Genomic DNA, 20875 nt, shown 5'->3' with positions numbered 1-20875 from the left:
CTACAGGAGACCGCAGAGGAGTCCTGGCGCTATGACTAGGAGGAAGGAAGTGATAGGGTCCCCGAAAAGGACTACGCCGGAAGATGCCTGTCGTTCGCTCAGCTTCTCATTCAACTGCTGGATCTCTTTATCCTTTTTGTCTCTGCAGAAACAAACAAATGGTTCGTCAATGGACGTCACATCTCTAAATACGAGGAACGGCAAAGCAAGGACACTGTTCCCTCCGCTGGAAGCAGGGAACTGGGCCAGGGATGGAGCCCCTGGGGGCCTCACCCTGCAGGGCTGTTCTTCTGAGCTCAGGCAATAATAATAATAATAATAATAATAATAATAATAATAATAATAATATATTTATACCCTGCCCATCTGTCTGGGTTCCCCCAGCCACTCTGGGCGGCTCCCGACAGAATATTAAAAACACGATAAAACATTAAAAACTTCCCTAAACAGGGCTGCCTTCAGGTGTCTTCTAAAAGTCAGGAAGTTGTTTATTTCCTTGACATCTGATGGGAGGGCAGGCGCCACCACCGAGAAGGCCCTCTGCCTGGTTCCCTGTAACCTCGCTTCTCGCAGGGAGGGAACCACCAGAAGGCCCTCGGGAGATGGACCCCGGTGTCCGGGGCGGAGACGCTCCTTCAGGGATACAGGGCTGTTTAGGGATTTCAAAGTCAGCACCAACACTTTGAATTGTGCTTGGAAATGTCCCGGGAGCCAATGTAGGTCTTTTCAGGACCGGTGTTATGTGGTCTCAGCGGCCGCTCCCAGTCACCAGTCTAGCTGCTGCATTCTGGATTAGTTGCAGTTTCCGGGTCACCTTCAAAGGGAGCCCCCCGGAGAGCGCATGGCAGTAGTCCAAGTGGGAGATAACCAGAGCATGCACCACTCTGGCCAGACAGTCTGCGGGCAGGGAGGGTCTCATCCTGCGTACCAGATGGAGCCGCCTTGGACACAGAACTGACCTGCGCCTCCATGGACAGCTGTGAGTCCAAAATGAACCCCAGGCTGTGCATCTGGTCCTTCAGGGGCACAGTTGCCCCATTCAGGACCAGGGAGTCCCCCACACCCGCCTGCCCCCTGTCCCCCAGAAACAGTCCTTCTGTCTTGTCAGGATTCAACCTCAATCTGTTAGCCGTCATCCATCCTCCAACTGCCTCCAGACCCTCACACAGGGCATGTGGCGATGACCCACAATTTCTGGCGGGGAGAAGGGCTTTTAGGCTTGGCAGCTAAGGATCGAACCTCCCCAACCAGAGGCACTCTACCTCCGGGGCTGAAAGTAGAAAACCAGGAAGATGTGGTTGACTTCTCGCCTCGCTCGGCCCTTTGGTGGAAGAGGGGTGCCGAAACGTTGGGATTTCGGGGCTCAACGCTGCAAGGGTGTGCTTACGCAGTCGTAGAATTTAAATCAGCTGTTCTTACCCTTCCTGCTTCAACGTTTCCTGGCTCTTCCTCAAATCGGCGAGCTGATTCTGGAGATTAGTTATAGTTCCTGGGAAATGGAAACGAGGGCTTTTTAGATTCCCCCATCGCTTGTTTCCCCCCCTCCCCCCTTTGCCAAACTAGCCTCCCTTTTCACAAATTCCACACCTCAGTCTCGGAAACCCTGAGATGGGGTATTTCTTGGGGTCCCCCCTCCCGGCCCCTGAGGATCGGCCAGCTTTTACTCCCAAACAGGCCTATAGACCTGTGGAACTCCCCGCTGCATCTGGAAACCAAGCCTGATGAGGAATGGTCGAAGGAGCTGGGTACGTTTAGCCTGGGAAAGAGGAGACTGAGAGGAGATCGGAGAGCCAGCTTCAGATATCTCTTATGGGCTGTCACGTGGAAGAGGGGGAAAGCTCGTTTCCTCCTGCTCCGGAGGGCAGGACTCGAACCCGTGGCTTCGAGTGACAAGGAAGGAGATTCCGACTCAACGTCTGGAAAAGCTGTCTGACAGTCAGAGCTGTTCAGCCGTGGGATGGAAGTCGGTAGACTCTCCTTCCTTGGAGGTTTTTAAGCAGAGGTTGGACGGACACCTGTCCTGGCTGCTTGAACCGAGATTCCTGCATTGCAGGGGGTTAGACTGGATGATCTCTGGGGGTCCCTTCCAACTCTGCGGTTCTATGAATCAGGTCTCCCCCGCCCCCCATTCTTTCCTCCTGGGTCTCCGCATCCCAACTGCCAAGCCCCTTGAGGCTTCTGAGACCCCCGCCCTTCGGTTATCTCACCATTCAGCTGTTTGAGCGCTTCCTCCTTGTCTCTGACGGTCCTGTTCAGCACGGATGTGTTTTCCCTCAAATGTTTCTAGGGGCAGGGAATGAAAACACAAGACGTTTTAGGTCGTGGGTGGGGAACCTCTGGCTTCCGGGACGGTGAATGTGGCCTGCCAATTAATTCTCTCTTTGTGGCCCCTGGGACTCTCCCTGGCCCTCGGCCCCCCACCTCACTAGCCCTCCTTGGGCATTTTTGAATGGCTGGGATGCGGCCTCGGACTCCGAACATGCCTCTTCCTTGCCTGGGAGGAGGGTTGTGCGAATGTGTGTGTTTGGAAGCGAACCTCCTGATCGGAGGCGGAATTTGCACCCGTCGCCCCAACCCTGCTAAAATGGCGAAATCAACTGCTAAACTAAGGCAGCATAATGACAATGTGTTTACGGAAGAATGGAGGCGATGGGTGGATGATCTCTCAAATGATCACCCATACACGATGATAGATAGATAGATAGATAGATAGATAGATAGATAGATAGATAGATAGATAGATAGAAGATAGGTAGGTAGGTAGAAATAGATGATAAATAGATGACAGATAGATAGATAGATAGATAGATAGATAGATAGATATAGATGATAAATTTTGTTGTTCAGTCGTTCAGTCGTGTCCGACTCTTCGTGACCCCATGGACCAGATCAAGATGATAAATAGATGATAGATAGATAGATAGATAGATAGATAGATAGAGATAGATGATAAATAGATGATAGATAGATGATAGATAGATAGATAGATAGATAGATGATAGATAGATAGATAGATAGATAGATAGATAGATAGATAGATAGATGGATAGATAGATTACCAGGTCTTCTTGGCAGGTGGTCCAATACTTTGTGGTGTTTGCAAGGCTCTGATTGACAGCTGCCAGTTGTGCCCGAAGCACATCACTTTCTGTCATTCTGCCGTCGGCGGAGGAGGTATGGTTCCCTTGCCGCAATTCGCATTCATGCAGCTTGACATCCCAGACCACGAATAAACACAGGAAGATGAATAGCAGGACCAGAGTGACAACAAAACCGCCGACCGTGGCCCATAACTTCCATTTTGGACTTGAGGGTTCCTTCGGCATCTCGGTCGGGGAATCAGGACAATGAGCGTACGAAAACCGCCGACCCATCACAAGCGAAACCCAAAAAAGAGAGATCTCTGCTCCGGGCACATGGCAAAAACTCTCCTCCGTCCCCCAAACTCCACGCCTCCTCCAACGCTACCTCAAAACTTCCTCCTCCTTTTCCTGTTATTCCCCTGACTTCGCAGAAATGGCACTGGCCACAAGAAGGGTGAGCTCAGTTTTCAGAATCGAAACTTAACCAGGTCACCGTTTACAAAAGCTGGGATTGGACAAGTTGTGGCCTGTTAGCTAAAGGGTTGGTTTCTTTTTCCAAAAAGAAAGAGGGAGAGAGAGAGAGATTGGCGTGCCCTTTTGCCTGAAAAGTAGACGTTTTCTGACCCAGTGCGAGGCAGCTGTGGGGGCCAAGCGTGGGTTGTTTGGGGGGGAATTCCTTGCTGTGGGGAATGAAGAAAGCGATCCAAAAAGCCGAGGTCTGAAAAGAAGGGAAGAAATGGTTTCTTCTGATATTGTTAGCCCAAAGATGGAAAGAGGGAAGCAAGTGGCGCTGTGGTCTAAACCAGAGCCTAGGGCTTGTTGATCAGAAGGTTGGCGGTTCGAATCCCCGCAATGACAGGATGAGCTCCCGTTGCTCTGTCCCAGCTCCTGCCCACCTAGCAGTTCGAAAGCACGTCAAAGTGCAAGTAGATAAATAGGTCCCGCTCCGGCGGGAAGGGAAATGGCGTTTCCGTGCGCTGCTCTGGTTCGCCAGAAGCGGCTTAGTCCTGCTGGACACATGACCCGGAAGCTGGACGCCGGTTCCCTCGGCCAGTAAAGCGAGATGAGCGCCGCAACCCTAGAGTCATCCACGACTGGACCTAACGGTCAAGGGTCCCTTTACCTTTACCTTTGCCTGAAAAGTAGAAGTTTTCTGACCCAGTGCCAGGCAGCTGTGGGGGCCAAGCGTGGGTTGTTTGGGGGGAATTCCTTGCTGTGGGGATGAGGAAAGCGACCCAAAATGCGGCGGTCCGAAAAGAAGGGAAGAAATGGTTTCTTCAGATATCGTTAGCCCAAAGATGGAAAGAAGAAGCTGTCCCAACTTAAGAAGCTGTCCCGAAATGGCAAAACTAACTTTTGTTGGGAGTTTTTGTTGTTGCAACTTGATATCTGATGTCAAAGAAATCAACCAACTATCTGACGTTTAGAAGACATCTGAAGGCAGCCCTGCTTAGGGAAGTTTTTAATGACTGATGTTCGAATGTATTTTTAACCTTTTGTTGCAAGCCGCCCAGAGTGGCTGGGGAAACCCAGCCAGATGGGCGGGACATAAATAATATTTTTGTGTGTGTGAAAAATTAAGAAATAACTTTTGGAGGGTTAGGGGGCGCAGTGCTTGCCTTGCCTACCGGCCCTGTTGTGGTTGTTTCTCCTGCTGCAATTAATAATAGACAGACAAATAATTGGGAGGGTCTATTTTGCTGAGAAATTGCATCATTCCCAGGCCAGAAGAGCTTGTAAAAGAGATTTAGCACCACTAAATCAAAACATCTTCCGTCCCAGATGTCCTTCCTTAGCCTCCCATCGCCAAGTTCAGGGGTGGGGTGTTCTTGGTCGCTTTCCAGACGGGGATCTAGCTTGCTCCGGATTTGGAAAGCAGATCGAGATCTCACTGGAGGAGCCGGAGAAATCAGGAATTCTCTCTCTGCACTTCTGGACTCGGAGGAACGACCCCACAGGGTTGTTGTGAGGGTGAAATGGAGAGGACGGGAATTGCGAACGCCACCTTGAGCTCTTTGTAAGGTGGCATGTAAATGAAAATAATAAATTCTTCTCCTTTTATTCTTATTTCTGCCCCGCCCATCTGGCTGGGTTTCCCCAGCCACTCTGGGCAGCTCCCATCAGAATATTAAAAACATCAAACATTTAAAAAACTTCCCTAAACAGGGCTGCCTTCAGATGTCTTCTAAAAGTCTGGTAGTTGTTTATTTCCTTTGACATCTGAAGGGAGGGTGCCACCACCGAGAAGGCCCTCTGCCTGGTTCCCTGTAACTTCGCTTCTCACAGGGAGGGAACTGCCAAAAGGCCCTCAGGAGATGGACCCCGGTGTCCAGGGTGGAGATGCTCCTTCGGGGATACTGGGCCGAGGCCGTTTAGAGCTTTAAAGGTCAGCACCAACCAGGAACATCTTTACCCGGGGGTGCAAGGGATGTGGGGCATCCAGACGCCGAATTGTGGGGAGCGGTTCTCGGTCGGCGACAGTGAAAAGCAATGGAGTGAAAGTCCCCCCCTGCCTGTCGCTCAGTTACTCTGTCGCGTCAAATATTCCCGTCAAGTCAGGAAACAAACAAACAAAAAATCACCAAACTTAGAACCATGGAGAAACCTGGTCTGAACAAAGACATTGGATTCTTATCTCATTAAACTTAACAAAGCTATCTTTAGCCATCTCACCCCTTGCCTTTCCCTGCAAGACTAATTGCAGCCGTTTAGAGTCGTCAACAGGTTTTCCACACCTATCAGCTGATCACCCATTACCACCCTTCTGAGTAATACCCCTCCCCACTCCCTCACTATATTTAAGGATCTGGTGACTTCTGTTTCAGTGTATCTGAAGAAGTGTGCATGCACACGAAAGCTCATACCAAGAACAAACTCTAAGGTGCTACTGGAAATAATTTTTTTTATTTTGTTTCGACTATGGCAGACCAACACGGCTACCCACCTGTAAACAAAAAAGGGGTCAACAGCTTTGGCTTCCCCCCTCCCTAAAAAAGTTATGTTATCTCAGCGGCCGCTCCCAGTCCCCAGTCTAGCTGCCGCATTCTGGATTAGTTGTAGTTTCCGGGTCACCTTCAAAGGGAGCCCCACAAAGAGTGCATGGCAGTAGTCCAAGCGGAATAATAATAATAACAATAATAATGGGATGCAGGTGGCGCTGTGGGTTAAACTTGCTATAACATGAAATAATCATAGGTATAAATATATGATGCAAACTACTAATAATGATAAATGGCAGGATGTAGGCACCCTATATACAGAAATGAGCAAACCAATGATATTTTAGGAAGCAGGCTAGCAGGCGGGGCCCATGACTCACATCCTAGGTGCCTACGCAACACAAAACACTGTTGCCGGATGTAGATTTTGTTTTATTTGTTTTTTATCTTATATTTTGGAAATATACGTCCAGTTGTTTTTTTTCTCCTTTAAATTTTTTTGGAGTGCCGCCAAGAGAGTGGGGCCCTAAGCTACAGTTTGTTTAGCTTATATGTAAAAATCCGGCACTAGTGCCCAGCGGTGCGCGCAGGCGGGAGACGCGCTGGCGCGCCCTGCGCCTCGCGCGGACAGTCTCCGCGTAAAGACGCACAGTGGCGCGCATCGGCCGGCAGGAGGTGCTGTTGCGATGCTGGAGAGAGAGAGAGAGAGAGAGAGAGAGAGAGAGAGAGAGAGAGAGACGGAGGGGGGGGTGCGGTTTGCAAAGCGCGCAAGGACACCCACAGTCCGCGCTCCTCCATAACAAGCGAGCCGCTCCTCCTCGCGCATCCACCGTCGGCTCTGGACAATACGCGGTTCGCGGAGGGGATGCTTTGCGCGGCCTCTGGGACGCGCAGATCTTGAAGGAGGAGGAGGAGGAGGAGGAGGAGGGGAAAAGGGAAAAGGAGAGCGAGATCAATCCAGCCAAGCAGGCGCTGCTCTCTGTCTCCCCCCCTCCCTCTCCCTCTCTCCTTGCACCTTGCAAGGTCTCCAGGCTGTAGGACCGGAGCGCGCCAGCAGCGGCACCGAAAATGGAGTAAGTCTTTTCCCTTCCCATCACTTCTCCGAGCTCCTTCCCTCCTTCCCTCCTTCCTTCTGCGTGCACCTTTCTCCTTAAAAACCCCCCGACCCCACCCGGCGTTTGTTATTTTTTCTCCGTGCTGCAAGCAAAGCACATCTCGGCTGGTTTGGCGCAGGCGGCGGTTGTGTGGTTTGTTTGTGTGGAGAGAGGGAGGGAAGAAGAAGAAGAAGGGGGAGCTGATCTGGCTATATGGGCACCCCAAATCCCAGAGGAATTTCCGCACCCCAGATTTTCCCCCTCCCTCCACCCTACGCTGATACTACATAGCACCCTGCGTATTGCTCATAAACACTTTGGGGGGGTGGGGGGTGAGGGGAGGCAGAGCATGCCAGGGGTCTGCGAACCCCCCCCAGTGGGAGAGATTTGGGGACGATCTCGGTAGGTTCCGCTTTCTGGCATGTGGGCGAACCATCTCGCTCACTTCTTTTTTTCTATTATTTTTTTACCTGTTGTTTGTTTCCTGCGTGATTCTGCGTGGCAGCCTCCACCCATCTCTCTCTCTCTCCCCCCCACCCTTCCTCGCCCCCCTCCCCACTCACAGTGACTCAGGCGGTTCCGAGAGAGGCTGCCTGCCTTCTCTCTCCACATCCTGCCCGGTTCAATCCTGATTTTTTGGGGAGGGGGTGTTGTTTTTAAAGGAAGGGCACCCCCGGCGAGTACGGAGAAGACCATTGGGGCTGGGGCAGAGAGAGAGGGAGGGAGGGAGGGAGAGAGAGAGAGAGAGAGAGAGAGAGAGAGAGAGAGAGAGAGAGAGAAGGGATCTGGCCCTGTCATTAGGCAGTCTGAGCCAGGATTCTTGGTCGGCAAAGGATGGAAAGGACTGCAGGTGCTCAGATCTGCCTCTCCGCCACGTGGGCCAGAGTCGCTTCCCTGAACCCAGCGAACCTGCCGGCCCATCTCCTGCGCTGAAAATCTTTCTGCCGGCCCTGTTGGGATTCGGGCGGCTGGGAGGGAGGGAGGGGGGATCTTTTCCTTTGCCTCGGGCGGCAAAATGGCTTGGGGTGGCCATATGGAATATGTTACTAGGCCTGGGGAATGACCCGACACGTGTGTGTGTGTGTGTGTGTGTGTGTGTAGGGTCTGTGAAGCTCAGGACGCTCTGCCCGGGCTGGCAGCTGTTCTCCAGGGTTCCTTTCATTATTATTATTATTATTATTATTATTATTATTATTATTATTATTATTATTATTATTATTATTGTTATTATTATTATTCGTTTCGGAGATTTCTACCCCGCCTTTCAAACCACGGTTCTCTCGAGGTAGCTCCCCATGAATAGAAAGCAAACATTTAAGCAGCAAGTGTCGCTGAAAGCAAGCGTGAAATAATTTGTAACAGCAAATAGCAATATCTAAAATATTGGAAACGGGCACAGCTGAACAGATGAGACCAGCAGACCGGCCCAGGCAGGATGGCATGGTAGAAAAACAACAATTAAAAGCAAAGAGGATCATTCATTGAAAACCCAGCCCATCTTCTCTCTCTTAAAAACAGGCCCTGTGTCATTTTTTAAAGGGGGGGGGTCTGAACCCAGAAATCTCACTCCCTTAGGTGCAGCCCTCAAAATGTTCGTTTCAACTTCTGCCTGGTGCAGATGGTTTTTTTTTTGGGGGGGGGGACATAGAACAAACCGTTAGGGCAGGCACCCCCAACCTTCGGCCCTCCAGATGTTTTGAGACTACAATTCCCATCATCCCTGACCACTGGTCCTGCTAGCTAGGGATGATGGGAGTTGTAGTCCCAAAACATCCTGGAGGGCCGAGTTTGGGGGTGCCTGCGTTTCCAGACCAAATATCTCTATGTAGGACCCTCTCGGAGGTCTCTGAGGGCGGCACAGAAACAGCTTGCCTCCATGAAAGAGCTTGCCTCCATGAATTTCTCTTTACGAGACCTCTGTCGGTGGTACCAGCAAACCCGGCCATTGCTAGGGAGGGTATTCTCCCGCCGGGGTCTTTTCCTGCCCACCAGCCTGGCACACCAGCGCCGAGCGTCCTGGGATTTCCCCCTCACTTGAAACCGCGCCCGGCACAAATTGAGAAGAAGGGGAGGCTGGCACGGATGGGAACACCTTCTTGGCACCTAGCTTCCCGGGAGTGCCAGCTTTGCCCCACAGACGTGGGTGCCCGGGTGTGTGTGTGTGTGGGTGCCACGCAGCTTGCATGGCCCTGGCAGAGCTGTAGCTTACAGGAGGGCTAGCCGGGTTGTTGTTTTTTTGAAGCCTCCGACAGGGTGGCACTGAGGCTCCCGGCCTGTGGGGGAGAGGAGGTGCCAAACTGGGTGAAATGAAGCCTTCGTTTTGCCCCCCCCCCGGCGGCACCGAAATTTGCCCCTCCGTGGGGCACCCGGGGATTTGGCACCTCTGTAAAGCTGCTTATCTGCACACCGCCGCCCCCCATCTCCATTCTGAGAACAAAACAAAAAAAAATGCGCTTTCCCCAGCATCCTCGCTCGTCCGTGAGGATTTGCTGGCGCCAGGCAGAATCTCCCGGGAGATCTACCCCAGCAAGTTGTCTTGACATCAGCAAGAGCGCAGGATTACATTTCCACAGCCAAAGATACGCTCCCAGCTCCAGGCCATCGGCGGCGGCTGCGGGGGTCCGGGGCTTTCGGCAATGCGTGCCCCCGGGACCCTTTCCCCCCCCCACCCCCGCCCGCCCTGAATGTTTGTGGACGTTCCGTGACGTAACCGCAGCACACCCCGGGTATCCTCGGAGCCTTCTTCTAAATTCCAAATCCCTCCTGCTCTGGAGAGATAGAACAGGGAGGCGCATTTGCATCAGATTTGATACACTCCCGTGGGGGAAACAATCAGAAAGCCTTAAAATAAAACGGGCTATAGGGTTTCTAATAAGGTTCCAGTTTTTAGGGTAAATCTTCCAAGGAGTTTTTTCCCCCCTTCGATCTTGCTGTTGTTGTTTAGTCGTTGAGTCGTGTCCGACTCTTGGTGACCCCCAAGGACCAGAGCACGCCAAGCCCTCCTGTCTTCCACTGCCTCCCGCAGTTTGTTCAGACTCATGTTGGTCGCTTTGAGATCACTGTCCCACCATCTCATCCTCTGTCGTCCCCTTCTCCTTGTGCCCTCCATCTTTCAGAGCATCAGGGTCTTTTCCAGGGAGTCTTCTCTTCTCATGAGGTGGCCAATGTCTTGCAGCCTCAGCTTCAGGATCTGCCCTTCCAGTGAGCACTCAGGTCTGATTTCTTTAAGGATGGATAGGTTTGATCTTCTTGCAGTCCATGGGACTCTCAAGAGTCTCCTCCAGCACCAGAATTCAAAAGCATCAGTTCTTCGGCGATCAGCCTTCTTTATGGTCCAGCTCTCACTTCCATACATCACTACTGGGAAAACCATATTTGTTGTTGTTCAGTCGTTTAGTTGTGTCCGGCTCTTCGTGACCCCATGGACCAGAGCATGCCAGGCACCCCTATCCTCCACTGCCTCCCGCAGTTGGGTCAGACTCATGCCAGTCACTTTGAGAACACTGTCCCACCATCTCATCCTCTGTCGTCCCCTTCTCCTTGTGCCCTCCACCTTTCCCAACATCAGGGTCTTTCCCAGGGAGTCTTCTCTTCTCATGAGGTGGCCAAAGTACTGGAGCCTCAACTTCAGGATCTGTCCTTCCCGTGAGCACTCAGGGCTGATTTCCTTCAGAATGGATAGGTTTGATCTTCTTGCAGTCCATGGGACTCTCAAGAGTCTCCTCCAGCACCATAATTCAAAAGCATCAGTTCTTCGGCGATCGGCCTTCTTTATGGTCCAGCTCTCATGGGCCATAGGGTTTCTAATAAGGTTCCAGTTTTTAGGGTAAATCTTCCAAGGAGTTGTTTTTTTCTCTTGGTCTGCAGGGGAGCAAATTAGGATAAACTGCTAATTTCCCACACTTCGGTTTGTTTCATATAAGACCGCATACCTTCAAGTTGTCCTTCCTGAAATCTCCCCCTTTTTCCAGAATTTCAACCCCTCCGGTTTGGGATCTAACTTTTTGGGAGCGATGGGGAAAAAAACAAATTTATGCCTGCATTGCAAAGGGGGTTAGACTAGAGGACCTCTGGGGTGTCCCTTTCCAGCTCCACAATTCTGTGTGTAGAATGGATGCCCATTTTGGATCCAGCTCAGTTCCCTACTTTTGTGGCCTGTCTTCCGCATGACAAATAACTGCACCGAGAGAGTTCACCGGCATTTCCGGGGCGAATTTCTCCCAACAGAAATTGGGGGATTGCCCCGATCCCTAGTCCTGTGCGACAGACAGCCTTGCAAGTCTTAACCACTGGGCCTGCTGGTTCCTCAAGGGCCGGACTCTCATGCATCTAGTTTTTTTAACTTCAGTTAGATCTCATTAGCGTGTGTTTAAGTTCGGCCCCCACCTGCTTCCCGAAGAGATTAAAGCAGATCCAATCAGCCGCCCAGCTTTTCCTCCTCTGCATCTGCAAACTGGTTTCCCCGGGATCCGGAGACTTGCTACAGAAGAGCATTGCTTTTTTTGGCTCACAGAACCATACAATTGTATGGAAGGGACCCCTGGCGGTCATCTAGTCCGACCCCACGCAATGCAGGAATCCAGGGCCGGATTTAGATTTGACGAGCCCCTCATCTCCGGAAGGCAACGGGGCCCTTTATATGTCCAGCTGCCCTTTGTCAACAACAAATTGTCACTGTTTTTTGTGTGTGTTGAATATATGCTATATGGTGATTTATGGACCTAAGAGGTATCTAAAGCCGTTTGCTATATGTAGGTTTTTATTTTATTTGTTTTTTATCTTGTATTTTGGAAGCGTACATCCAGTTTTTCCCCCCCTTTTTGGGGTCCCCCAAGAGAGTTTTCCAGATGTTGCAAACACCCTTCGCCCCTGATCACCGGGGCTGGTGGAATCCAACATCTGGAAACAGGGCTGGATTTAGGTTTGATGCGGCCCTCAGCTCCTGAAGGTCATGGGGCCCTTTCTATGTCCGGCTGTCCTTTGTCAACAACAAATGGTCGCTGTTTTTTGTGTTGAATATATGCTATATTGATGGACCTAATAGGTATCTAAAACCATTTGCACCTGCAAAATGTAGGCACCCTATATATAGAAAGGAGCAAACTAGTGATATTTTAGGGAGCAGGCTAGCAGGCGGGGGCCATGACTTACACTGTTGCTGGATGTTCTATTTTATTTGTTTTTTATCTTGTATTTTGGAAATGTACATCCAGGTTTTCCCCCCCTCTCTTTAATTTTTTTGGGAGCCCCCCAAGAGAGTGGGGCCCTAAGCTAGAGCTTGTTTAGCTCATATGTAAATCCGGCACTGCACGAATCACAGCTAAAGAAAGTTGCTTTCTGAGCGTAAGAGATCGCAACACGCAAGAGAAGTTTATCCCATAGCTTTTCCCAGCGCGGGTTTGTTTAGCTCTTTTGTTTATTAAAATTTAAATACCACCCGATTCGTATTTTAGGAACAGCTTCGAAGCAGGGGGGTAGCTCTCGGGAAACCCCTTCCCTTCCGCTTCATTCCCCTTTCAGACCACAAATGCTCAAGTCGAGCGCAAACAGACCAACGAATCTTCACCCGGCCTAGTAAACTTGGCTCCAGACTTATTTTGCAAAAAAAAAGCTGCCTTGCAGAATCACGCCTTTGGGGGTGTTTTGTTTTCATTTTGCTGCCACCAGGGGCAAAATAGAGCCTCCAGGTTCAGGCGCAGTCTACCTCAGGCTTTACCTCACCTGGTAAAGGCAGCTGGAGATCACAAATGCAGAGAATCGCTATTGCCCTCAAGTTCTGCTATTCTTACCTTCTTAGGATTCCTTCCCCTGCTGTCGGCTCACTCTTTGAGCTTTTTATGGACCTGCCTATTACAGGGACCTTTTTTTGTGTGCCAAATCGGTTGAGCCTTTTTATTTTTATTTTATCTTGCAAAAAAACTGGAACTTTTAAAGCTATTTTTAAGAACCTTCGCGCGGGGGTTGGGGAGGAATCAACATTTTCGACATTGGGTTGCCTGGGTTTCCCCCGGTACATTTCCGGGGATTTTCGGAAATTCCGCCCGACGCCCAAATGAAGCCCCCATTTCCAGGAGCAGTCTACCTCGTAATGCCACCAGCTGTCTGGAGCCCTGTGGGAAACAGGCTAGATCAAAGCTAAAATGTGCTCTCCCCCCTCCCCCAATCATGGAGAAAATAGCTGGTCAGCTCCCTCTGCTGTGATCGGGTGACTTTTTTAAAAATTTGTTAATTGGCATGTTTGCTATTTACTTTGAAACTGAAAGAGTTGCTTTGGGTGGAGGGGCCCACAAGTCTGTACGTGTGTGTCGGGCAAGGATGTCTCCGATTTCTTTTTCGGGAGAGACGGGATAACTTTATTTGATATTTATTTAAGGGGCTGTTTGATTGTGGGTGGAGCTGTGATTTAAACCACAGAGCCGAGGGCTTGCTGATCGGAAGGTCGGCGGTTCGAATCCCCGCAATGACGGGGTGAGCTCCCGTTGCTTGGTCCCTGCTCCTGCCCACCTAGCAGTTCGAAAGCATGTCAAAAGTGCAAGTAGATAAATAGGTACCGCTCCGGCGGGAAGGTGAATGGCGTTTCCGTGCGCTGCTCTGGTTCGCCAGAAGCGGCTTAGTCATGCTGGACACATGACCCGGAAGCTGGACACCGGCTCCCTCGGCCAGTAAAGCGAGATGAGCGCCACAACCCCAGAGTCGTCCGCGACTGGACCTAACGGTTAGGGGTCCCTTTACCCTTTACCTTGATTTCTACACTTGTCAAAGCGCACTGTTGAGTTTCCTGTGCAAAAGAAAGGAATGAGAAGGTTTTACGGAAAGGGGCACGTTTTATTTTTGACGGCGGGGAAGGCAATACGGAGCGGAGGAGAGCCTTTTGATTCGCATCCACAGGCGAAACGTATGCGTAGCAGGTCACGACCGCGTCCTATGAAATTTGCAGCGCTCCGAATTTCGCAATGCGGTTTCCCTTCCGGCCGAGTAATGTGGGGAAAGAAATGGAATACGTGCAAAACTAGGTTAAACCACGCATTAAAACAACTACCAGACTTTTAGAAGACATCTGAAGGCAGCCCTGTTTAGGGAAGCTTTTAATCTTTAATAGACTATTGTATTGTAATATTATTTTGGAAACTGCTCAGAGTGGCTGGGGAAACGCAGTCAGATGGGCGGGGTATAAATAATAAATTATTATTTATTTATTTATTTATTTATTTATTTATTAAAATGCATGCTTTGTTGAAAGAAAGAAAGAAAGAAAGAAAGAAAGAAAGAAAGAAAGAAAGAAAATGGGCATTGAAGAGGAAAAGGGGATGGGAGAGGGAAGGGAGGGAGGGAGGGAGGGAGGGAGGGAGGGAGGGAGGAAGGAAGGAAGGAAGGAAGGAAGGAAGGAAGGAAGGAAAGAAGGCAGGCAGGCAGGCAGGAAGGAAGGAAGGAAGGAAGGAAGGAAGGAAAGAAGGCAGGCAGGCAGGCAGGAAGGAAGGAAGGAAGGAAGGAAGGAAGAAGAGAGATGGGCATTGAAGAGGGAAGGAAGGAAGGAAGAAAATAAGTGATGGAAGGAGACAAGTGATGGCAAAAGTAAATAAATAAGTGATGGCTGGAAGGAGACCAGTGATGGCAAAAGAAAGAAAGAAAGAAAGAAAATAAGTAATGGAAGGAGGTAAGTGATGGCAGAAGGAAAGAAGGAAGGAAGGAAGGAAGGAGAAGAAGAAGAAGAAGAAGAAGAAGAGGAAGAAGAGTTTGGATTTGACATCCCGGTTCACCAGATTACGAGTCTACCGCTCTCAACCACTACACCACACTGCCTCTCCAGGAGCTTCTTGGCGAAACGCAGCAAAAAGCGCGTGATTCGAATCCAGAACCTTCCCTTCTCTTGTGTATAATGAGGTGGAACTAAATGGGCTTTGGTTGCCCATTGTCCACGGGGCACAGGATGGCTGAGAATTAGGCTGGATGGCCAGCCACCCTCCCTCCCTCTCCCTCTCTCTCTCTGATGCCGGCCACGTTGGAAACATTCCCTTCACAGCTGAGATAGTTGCTGAAACAGCAGATTTCCCTAAGCGAGGTCAACTCGGGTTATGCTGAGTCCGTAGCAGCTCTTCCCAGTCTTTTGAACTGCCGCCCGGCCGCGACTCCCCTCTTCCCAACAATGCAAAGCACACACACACACACACACACACACACACGTTTCATTTCGCACCTGGGTCCCAAACGGTCCTTCCTTCCGCCGGGTGCGTCTGAGATCTGCGTCCCGTTTGGCCTTCCCAGCAGCCCTGCGGGGTAGGCCAGGCGGAGGAGAGAAAGCCATAGGCGCCCGGAGGAATTCGAAACACAACCCCGGGCGCCTCTGCCCGGGAATCGGCCCCCAATACAGCGGCGCCTTGGTTCTCAAACTTAATCCGTTCCGATACCAAAGCGTTCCAAAACCAAGGCGCGCTTCTTTCCCATAGAAAGGAACACAAAACGGATCGATCCGTTCCAGACTTTTAAAAACAACCCCTAGAACAGCAATTCAACGTGGATTTTACTATCCAGCGAGACCATCGATCCATAAAACAGAAGCAATAAAAATGTACTGCATTCGCCAAACCCATCAATCAGTAGCTGAACTGGGTTCCAGGCAGTCACAGAAACGAAACAGAAAGGGCCGCGGAAATTCAAAATAAACAGCAAAATCAGACCACGCTCAAATCGGAAGCGCGGCACTCAAAGCGGAGCACGCTTTTAAAGCAAGGAGTCAATGCGAAGTGAGGAGGCGAGATCCCTCTGAGCGTGTGCAGAGTGCCTCCCCGCTTCCACACCAAGCGACCGCACGGCCTCTCTTCGCAATCTTAAGCAGGAGATCTCCCTTTGCAGGAAATGATAAGGGCATTAGAAAGGAAGTATTCCCAGCATCCTGGAATCGCAGAGTCGAAAGGGACCCCGGGGGTCATCCAGTCTGACCCGCCGCAATAGGCAGCTGTCCCGTTTGAGGATCGAACCTGCAACCTTGGCACCGCGCTCTAACCAACCGAGCTATCCATGGGCTCCGGTGTCGCTCACACATAGACACACGGACCGTTTCTGGTTTGGTACGTACGCCAAAGTGAGGCAGGAGGAAGCTCAGCGCTGTGAAATATTCATCTGTGAACTGGATTCGGCCGAGGCCCGAAATCCCAAGGCAAATTGGGGCTGTTCGGAGGGATCCGGAACTCGTTGGGACCCCCAGAGCCATGTGGGGTTATCGGGCAGTGGGGGGTGTGTGTGTCAGGGAGGAAGGAGAGGGAGCTCAGACTTCTCAGGGAAGTGGCTAGTCTCATGGGCGTGGCTACAGAATGCTCATGGGCGTGGCAACAGATTTGCCAGGGGTGTGGCTAGTCTCATGGGCGTGGCTACACACTTCTCATGGGCGTGGCTACAGAATCCATCCTCGTGGGCGTGGCTACAGATTCGCCATGTGTGTGGCTAGTCTCATGGGCGTGGCTACGCACTTCTCATGGGTGTGGCTACAGACACCCCAGGGGAGTGGCTACAATCTCATGGGAGTGGCTACAGACTCCTCAGGGGTGTGGCCACAGATTCGCCATGTGTGTGGCTACGCACTTCTCATGGGTGTGGCTACAGACACCCCAGGGGAGTGGCTACAATCTCATGGGAGTGGCTACAGACTCCTCAGGGGTGTGGCCACAGATTCGCCATGTGTGTGGCTACGCACTTCTCATGGGTGTGGCTACAGACACCCCAGGGGAGTGGCTACAATCTCATGGGAGTGGCTACAGACTCCTCAGGGGCGTGGCTATAGACTCCCGGGGCGTGGCTACAGACTCATGGGCGTAGCTACAGAATCCTCATGGGCGTGGCTACAGATTCGCCATGTGTGTGGCTAGTCTCATGGGCGTGGCTACAGACATCCCAGGGGAGTGGCTACAATCTCATGGGCGTGGCTATGGACTCCTCAGGGGCGTGGCTATAGACTTCCGGGGGAGTGACTACAGACTCATGGGCGTAGCTACAGAATCCTTATGGGCGTGGCTACAGATTCGCCAGGGGTGTGGCTACTGTCATGGGCATTGCTACAGACTCCCAGGGGAGTGGCTACAGACTCATGGGCGTGGCTATGGACTTCATGGGCATGGCTATAGACTCCCCAGGGGTGTGGCTACAGACTCTCATTGAGGCGGGGCTACGGACCCTCCACGGCTACAGACTGCTCTTGGTGTCCGATTGTGAACCCTCCTTGTGGGGCGTGGGGGACGGTCACAACCACCCAGACCCCAACATTGATCAGGTCCGCGGCGGGGAGCCCCCTTGCCCCCCAAGTCCCCGATTCGGCAGTGTCTCCAACCGAGCCCTGGTTTGCCCCCTTTCCCAACCTGGCGGTTCGCTTTCCACCGAGCTCAAGAGAAAGGGGGGAGGAGGAGGGGAGGCGGAGGTTGCAGGTGGCCTTCGAATCGCGGGAGATGCATTAGGAGGAGGACGGCGGAGAGAGGGAGATGCGTCGCTGGTGAAGCCCGGGGAAAATGGAGGCCATGAATATTTGATGGAAGAGGCTGTTCGGAGGAGGCGGAGGAAAAAGAGCTGGATTCTCTCCCCCCCCCCTTAAATGCTCGAGGCATTTTAGTGGCATTGCTGAGATCCGTCCCCACAACACCGAGCGTATTTATGAATGAAAGCCGCTGTTTCTGCTACCGCCGAGGGCCGACACCATTGCTTCTGCCTCTGTTTCCCACCCCCACCCCCCCAAAAAAAACCCACAACCAGCCGCAGATGGCAATTCCTCAAGGTCTGAGCCTGCAGGGCTTACTCAGGAGTAAGCTGGGGACCTGCCCCTGAGTAAGCACATTTATAGGTGATGTTAATTCTCCGTTGCAAGATCACACCAGGATGGGTTTTGTTTTTTTGGGGGGGTGGGGGGTGTTGCTAGCCTGAAGTCAGAACCACGCTGAAGGAAAGGAGAAGACGTGCCTAGCCTCTGCGGGGATGTTTCCCTTTCCGCAACGCTGGAAATCTCATGATCACATCAGAGCAAAGAAGGTCCAACAACTTGGAACCCAAACACTGCAAACCTGGAAGGAAGTGTTCCAGTTTGCGAACTTTTTTCAGAAGCCAAACATGCTCCGTTCTGAGTGCCACACTTCCGATTTGAGTGTTACGCCGAGGTCTGTCTGTTTTTGCTATTTATTTTGCGTTCTTGTTTTTGCGGACAGCTTTCGTTTTGTTTTAGTGACTGCGTGGAACTGATTGATTGATTGATTGATTGTGTGACTGTAGATCCGTGTATGCAGAGGGTCTGGGCGAACAACTAACATGAACGAGGTTCGCAGATTTTGGAGAGGAAATTGTTTAGCTGCTTCCCCCGTGTTATAGGAATTCTAAGGTCTTATATATATATATATATATATATATATATATATATATATATATATATATAATAAATGTTCATAAATGTACAAGACAAACACATACATAAGAATTTAAACCACATGTCTGATATAGTCCAGGAGAGCAATCCTGAAGCCATTCGGACTCTCCCAAATTGACCTCAAATATTTCTCTGCAAGGAGGAAGGAGATAGGAAAAACTTTCCAATTGTCTTTGGACTGGAAGGGCTTAAACCTCCCTTTTCAAATACAGTCTGGCAAGTATCTGTTAAGCTGAGCACACTATCAATATGCGTAAGAGATTCAGGAACTATTGACCATCTCAAAGGAATGGCCAGGCTACTCAGAAAAGGCAATTGATAAGGTATCATCAGGTATCGTGGCAGACAGGAGAGAAGCAACACACTCCAATTTCTGCTGGGGACCGCCTCTTTCTGTAATGTATGCATGATGGGTTTTTTTGGGGGGTGGTCTTGAGCTACAGGGGAGGCAATTTCAAATGTCTATAGAAGAGCTTGCACACCAATGTTCGGGGTTCCTCTCCTCCCTCCCTGTGTGGGGTGAGCAGAGGACCCTGTTGCAACAGTTTAATAAAGATCAGGCTTAGGATCCACTTTGCTTCTCAATATTCTCTGCTTGGCCTCTGCTATTTTCTCCTACCGATAGAGAACCTAGATAAGGACTCTGTACAGGCTCTTGGGTACCCCATAAGGGGAAAGGAGCAGTTGGATACCGATACTGGTGTGTATCGGCCTATGTGGTCTCAGGCCAAGGGAATAATGAAAGATTCCCACAAATGCTGTTGTTGTTAAGTCACTTAGTCGTGTCCGCCTCTTCGTGACCCCATGGACCAGAGCACGCCAGGCACTCCTGTCTTCCACTGCCTCCCGCAGTTTGGTCAGACTCATGTCAGTTGCTTCGAGAACACTGTCCAACCATCTCATCCTCTGCCGTCCCCTTCTCCTTGTGCCCTCCATCTTTCCCAACATCAGGGTCTTTTCCAGGGAGTCTTCTCTTCTCATGAGGTGACCAAAGTACTGGAGCCTCAACTTCAGGATCTGTCCTTCTAGTGAGCACTCAGGGCTGATTTCCTTCAGAATGGATAGGTTTGATCTTCTTGCAGTCCATGGGACTCTCAAGAGTCTCCTCCAGCACCATAATTCAAAAGCATCAATTCTTCGGCGATCAGCCTTCTTTATTGTCCAGCTCTCATGGGCCATAGGGTTTCTCATAAGGTTCCAGTTTTTAGGGTAAATCTTCCGAGGAGTTGTTTTTTCCCCTCTCAGTCTGCAGGGGAGCAAATTAGGATAAACTGCTAATTTCCCACACTTCGGTTTAGATTCCTGATTTGTTTCACATAAGCACCTTGCAAGATATCTTCCAAATTCTGTTATCTTTTGATCCTGCCTATATTTTCCATATTTGTCCTGGTAGATCTGGTCTTCTTTATGGTCCAGCTCTCACTTCCATGCATCACTACTGGGGAAACCAGAGCTTGAACTACAAACACATTGCAAAATTCAGAGGACTGCGGCATTTCAAACTAGGGACGGGTTTCCGTTCACATCCCCACCCTTCCCCAAACCATTAGATAGGTTTGCCTTTAAATGTGCACTGGATCCAGATCATCTCCCCCCCACCCCTAACTGGAGGGGACATTTGAGGAGACTGGAGGAGGGTGTGTGTGAAATACGATGTTCTAGAGTGCTGGATTCGAGAACTCTTTTTGCAGAATGAAGGAGGCCCTGCAGGCTCTGTGCAAAACTCGCACCCAGGACTCCCCTTCTGAGAATAAACTGGTTTATTGGGCAAACCAGGACCATCTCCCCTTGGCGTAATGCGTGCGTGAGATAATCTGTTGTGCAAGGGGGAGGAGGCAGAGGGGGCCGGCTTTTTAAAAAACGAGGCATTTGGCGATGATATAATGAGAAACTGGCGCGGGCAGGCCGGCAAACAAACATTATTGTTCCGCGTTAGGGGTGTGGAGAGAGACAAAAGGTCGCTAGACCTTTCCCTACGATCCTGGAATAAAAAGGGAAAACGCCCCACGTCAGCAACTAGGGGGAAAATATTTTGCTCGTCAGCCGAGTGGAATTGTCTGTGTGTGTGTGAGAGAGACAGAGATCAACAAAGACTGTCAGGCCATTGCATTTGCAGTTTCTTTACAAAGCTCCGAGCCCCCCAACAAGGTTATGGGGTGCTGGCAACTTCGAGAGCAGAATACAGACCCTCCAAGGGTTCCAATTTTCCAGGGACAGTCAAAGACTCAAAGAAGCTGTCCCGGAATGTCCCGCTTTTCCTTAGGACATCCCTATTTTCAGGGGAGAAACGTTGGAGGGGATGGAACAGGACCCAGAGTAAAAGTCGAATCTAGCACAATTAATAAGAGCCTTGGAGGGCTGGAG

General features: G+C 50.7%; 2 protein-coding genes across 3 annotated transcripts in view; one reads left to right on the top strand and one right to left on the bottom strand.

Moving 5' to 3' along the window:
* Positions 1–3476, bottom strand: LOC117039744. Its single transcript, XM_033136927.1, has 4 exons — positions 3060–3476; positions 2208–2283; positions 1420–1489; positions 1–142 (listed from the first exon to the last, which is right to left on the bottom strand). The coding sequence occupies exons 1-4, from the start codon at positions 3372–3374 to the stop codon at positions 1–3; spliced, it is 603 nt and encodes a 200-aa protein (XP_032992818.1). The 5' UTR covers positions 3375–3476.
* A 3246-nt stretch (positions 3477–6722) lies between these two features.
* The window catches only part of PALM (paralemmin), a 44722-nt gene continuing 30569 nt past the window's right edge, over positions 6723–20875 (top strand). For both annotated transcript variants that reach the window (XM_033136827.1, XM_033136825.1), the window contains exon 1: positions 6723–7095. In XM_033136827.1, coding sequence (XP_032992718.1) covers positions 7091–7095 — 5 coding nt within the window. In that variant the 5' untranslated portion in view covers positions 6723–7090. The remainder of the gene's footprint in view (positions 7096–20875) is intronic.

The sequence above is a fragment of the Lacerta agilis genome, chromosome 18 (assembly GCF_009819535.1).
Source record: "Lacerta agilis isolate rLacAgi1 chromosome 18, rLacAgi1.pri, whole genome shotgun sequence".
In the NCBI taxonomy this organism is placed as follows: Eukaryota; Metazoa; Chordata; class Lepidosauria; order Squamata; family Lacertidae; genus Lacerta; species Lacerta agilis.
This window is presented reverse-complemented; position numbering and strand designations above follow the sequence as displayed.

Bases quoted from the DNA above. Each gene is read 5' to 3' on its own strand.
- LOC117039744 (XM_033136927.1), bottom strand. From the start codon at position 3,374: ATGGGTCGGCGGTTTTCGTACGCTCATTGTCCTGATTCCCCGACCGAG. The intron at 2,284-3,059 runs GTAATCTATCTA...CCCTGCCCCTAG, and splicing joins CCACCTGCCAAGAAGACCTG to AAACATTTGAGGGAAAACAC. The intron at 1,490-2,207 runs GTGAGATAACCG...TCCATTTCCCAG, and splicing joins AGCGCTCAAACAGCTGAATG to GAACTATAACTAATCTCCAG.